Source organism: Lampetra fluviatilis, chromosome 67 (assembly GCF_964198595.1).
Source record: "Lampetra fluviatilis chromosome 67, kcLamFluv1.1, whole genome shotgun sequence".
Lineage (NCBI taxonomy): Eukaryota > Metazoa > Chordata > Hyperoartia > Petromyzontiformes > Petromyzontidae > Lampetra > Lampetra fluviatilis.
Window position 1 is genome coordinate 4,980,462 of NC_136341.1, and position 3,597 is coordinate 4,984,058.

The following is a 3,597-nucleotide window of genomic DNA, read 5'->3' on the forward strand; positions in this document are numbered from 1 at the left end:
GTGTCTGCGTGTGTGTGTCTGTGTGTGTGCGTCATGTGTGTGTGTCTGTGTGTGCGTCATGTGTGTCTGTGTCTTGTGTGTGTGTGACTGTGTGTATGTGTCGTGTCGTGTGTGTGTCCTGCGTGTGTGTGTGTTGTCGTGTGTGCGTCTGTGTGTGCGTGTGTGTGTGTGTCTGTGTGCGTGTGTGTGTCTGTGTGTGTGTCACTGTGTGTATGTGTCGTGTCGTGTGTCTACGTGTGTGACTGTGTGTGACTGTGTGACTGTGTGTGACTGTGTGTGTGACTGTGTGTGACTGTGTGACTGTGTGTGTGTGACTGTGTGTGTGTGAATGTGTGACTGTGTGTGTGTGACTGTGTGTGTGTGACTGTGTGTGTGTGTGTGTCGTCTCAGCTCGATCGTGAACATGCCGGGAGAGTCGACGCTTCGAAGAGACTTCCTGCGTCTGCAGAAGGAGAAGGTGACAACACACACTGTACACACACACAGTGACACAGTGACAACACACACACAGACACACACAGACACAGTGACACACACACACAGTGACACACACACAGACACACAGTGACACACACACAGACACACAGTGACACACACACAAACACACACACACCCAGTGACACACACACAGTGACACACACACAGTGACACACACACAGTGACACACACACAGACACACACACACAGTGACACACACACACAGACACACACACAGTGCCACACACACACAGACACACACACACACAGTGCCACACACAGTGACACACACACACAGTGACACACACACACACAGACACACACAGTGACACACACACAGTGACACGCACAGTGACACACACAGACACACACAGTGACACAAACACACACACACCGTGACGCTACACCACCCCCCCCCCGCCCCCCCCCCCCCCGTTAGGAGAACTCCGAGGCCCAGCGGCGGCAGCAGTGACACACACAGTGACACACACACAGTGACACACACACAGTGACACACACACAGTGACACACACACAGTGACACACACACAGTGACACACACACAGTGACTCACACACAGTGACTCACACACAGTGACACACACACAGTGACACACACACAGTAACACACACACAGTGACACACACAGTGACACACACACACACAGACACACACACAGTAACACACAGACACACACACACTGACGCTACACCCCCCCCCCTCCCGTTAGGAGAACTCCGAGGCCCAGCGGCGGCAGCAGTGACACACACAGTGACACACATACACACACACACACACAGTGACACACACAGTGACACACACACACACAGTGACACACACAGTGACACACACAGTGACACACACACACACAGTGACACACACAGTGACACACACAGTGACACACACACACAGTGACACACACAGTGACACACACAGTGACACACAGACACACACACAGTCACACCGTGACACACACCGTGACACACCGTGACGCTACACCACCCCCCCCCCCCCGTTAGGAGAACTCCGAGGCTCGGCGGCGGCAGCAGCAGCTGATGCAGGCGGCGCAGGAGCGACACAAGCAGCAGCAGATGCTGTGACACACACACAGTGACACACACAGACACACACAGTGACACACACACAGACACACACACAGTCACACCGTGACACACCGTGACACACCGTGACGCTACACCACCCCCCCCCGTTAGGAGAACTCCGAGGCCCAGCGGCGGCAGCAGCAGCTGATGCTGTGACACACACACAGTGACACACACACAGTGACACACACACAGTGACACACACACAGTGACACACACCGTGACACACCATGACGCTACACCACCACCCCCCCCCCCGTTAGGAGAACTCCGAGGCCCAGCGGCGGCAGCAGCAGCAGCTGATGCAGGCGGCGCAGGAGCGGCACAAGCAGCAGCAGATGCTGTGACACACACACAGTGACACACACAGACACACACAGTGACACACCACACAGACACACCGTGACACACCGTGACACACCGTGACGCTACACCACCCCTTCCCCCCCCCCCCGTTAGGAGAACTCCGAGGCCCAGCGGCGGCAGCAGCAGCAGCTGATGCAGGCGGCGCAGGAGCGGCACAAGCAGCAGCAGATGCTGTGACACACACACAGTGACACACACAGACACACACAGTGACACACCACACAGACACACCGTGACACACCGTGACACACCGTGACGCTACACCACCCCCCCCCCCCCCCCCCGTTAGGAGAACTCCGAGGCCCAGCGGCGGCAGCAGCAGCTGATGCAGGCGGCGCAGGAGCGGCACAAGCAGCAGCAGATGCTGTGACACACACACAGTGACACACACAGACACACACAGTGACACACCACACAGACACACCGTGACACACCGTGACACACCGTGACGCTACACCCACCCCCCCCCCCCCCCCGTTAGGAGAACTCCGAGGCCCAGCGGCGGCAGCAGCAGCTGATGCAGGCGGCGCAGGAGCGGCACAAGCAGCAGCAGATGCTGTGACACACACACAGTGACACACACAGACACACACAGTGACACACCACACAGACACAACCGTGACACACCGTGACACACCGTGACACACCGTGACGCTACACCACCCCCCCCCCCCCCCCCCCCCCGTTAGGAGAACTCCGAGGCCTAGCGGCGGCAGCAGCAGCTGATGCAGGCGGCGCAGGAGCGGCACAAGCAGCAGCAGATGCTGTGACACACACACAGTGACACACACAGACACACACAGTGACACACCACACAGACACACCGTGACACACCGTGACACACCGTGACGCTACACCACCCCCCCCCCCCCCCCCGTTAGGAGAACTCCGAGGCTCAGCGGCGGCAGCAGCAGCTGATGCTGTGACACACACACAGTGACACACACAGACACACACAGTGACCCACACACAGTGACACACCGTGACACACCGTGACGCTACACCACCCCCCCCCCCCCCCCCCGTTAGGAGAACTCCGAGGCTCAGCGGCGGCAGCAGCAGCTGATGCAGGCGGCGCAGGAGCGGCACAAGCAGCAGCAGATGCTGTGACACACACACAGTGACACACACAGACACACACAGTGACCCACACACAGTGACACACCGTGACACACCGTGACGCTACACCACCCCCCCCCCCCCCCCCCGTTAGGAGAACTCCGAGGCTCAGCGGCGGCAGCAGCAGCTGATGCAGGCGGCGCAGGAGCGGCACAAGCAGCAGCAGATGCTGGCCGAGCGGCACAAGCGCATCGAGCAGGAGCGCGAGCAGCGCAGACGCCTCGAGGAGGTGAGGGCGGGGGGGGGCTCGGGGGGGGCGGGCTCGGGGGGGGGGGGCACGAGGGGGGGGGGGCGCTGTGACCGGCGCTACAGGCTCTGTGACGCAGTCTGTGGTAGTAGAGTCTAGTGCAGTCTCTGTAGGGTGGTGGTCTTAACTAGTCGTCGTCCCCACGACACCCCCCCCCCCTCCCCCCTCGAGACCCCCTCCCCCTCCCCCCCAAGACCCCTCCCCCTCCCTCCCCCTCCCTCCGCCCCCTCCCCCCTCGAGACCCCCTCCCCCCCCCTCCCTCCCCCCCCCTCCCCCCTCGAGACCCC

The 3,597-nt window shown here is 60.4% G+C and overlaps 1 protein-coding gene across 1 annotated transcript in view; it reads left to right on the forward strand.

The window, feature by feature from the left end:
• The window catches only part of LOC144952408 (mitogen-activated protein kinase kinase kinase kinase 4-like), a 172,565-nt gene that overhangs the window by 87,568 nt on the left and 81,400 nt on the right, over positions 1-3,597 (forward strand). The window contains 3 exon segments of the mRNA XM_078882803.1: positions 391-457; positions 2,974-3,051; positions 3,158-3,292. Coding sequence (XP_078738929.1) covers positions 391-457; positions 2,974-3,051; positions 3,158-3,292 — 280 coding nt within the window.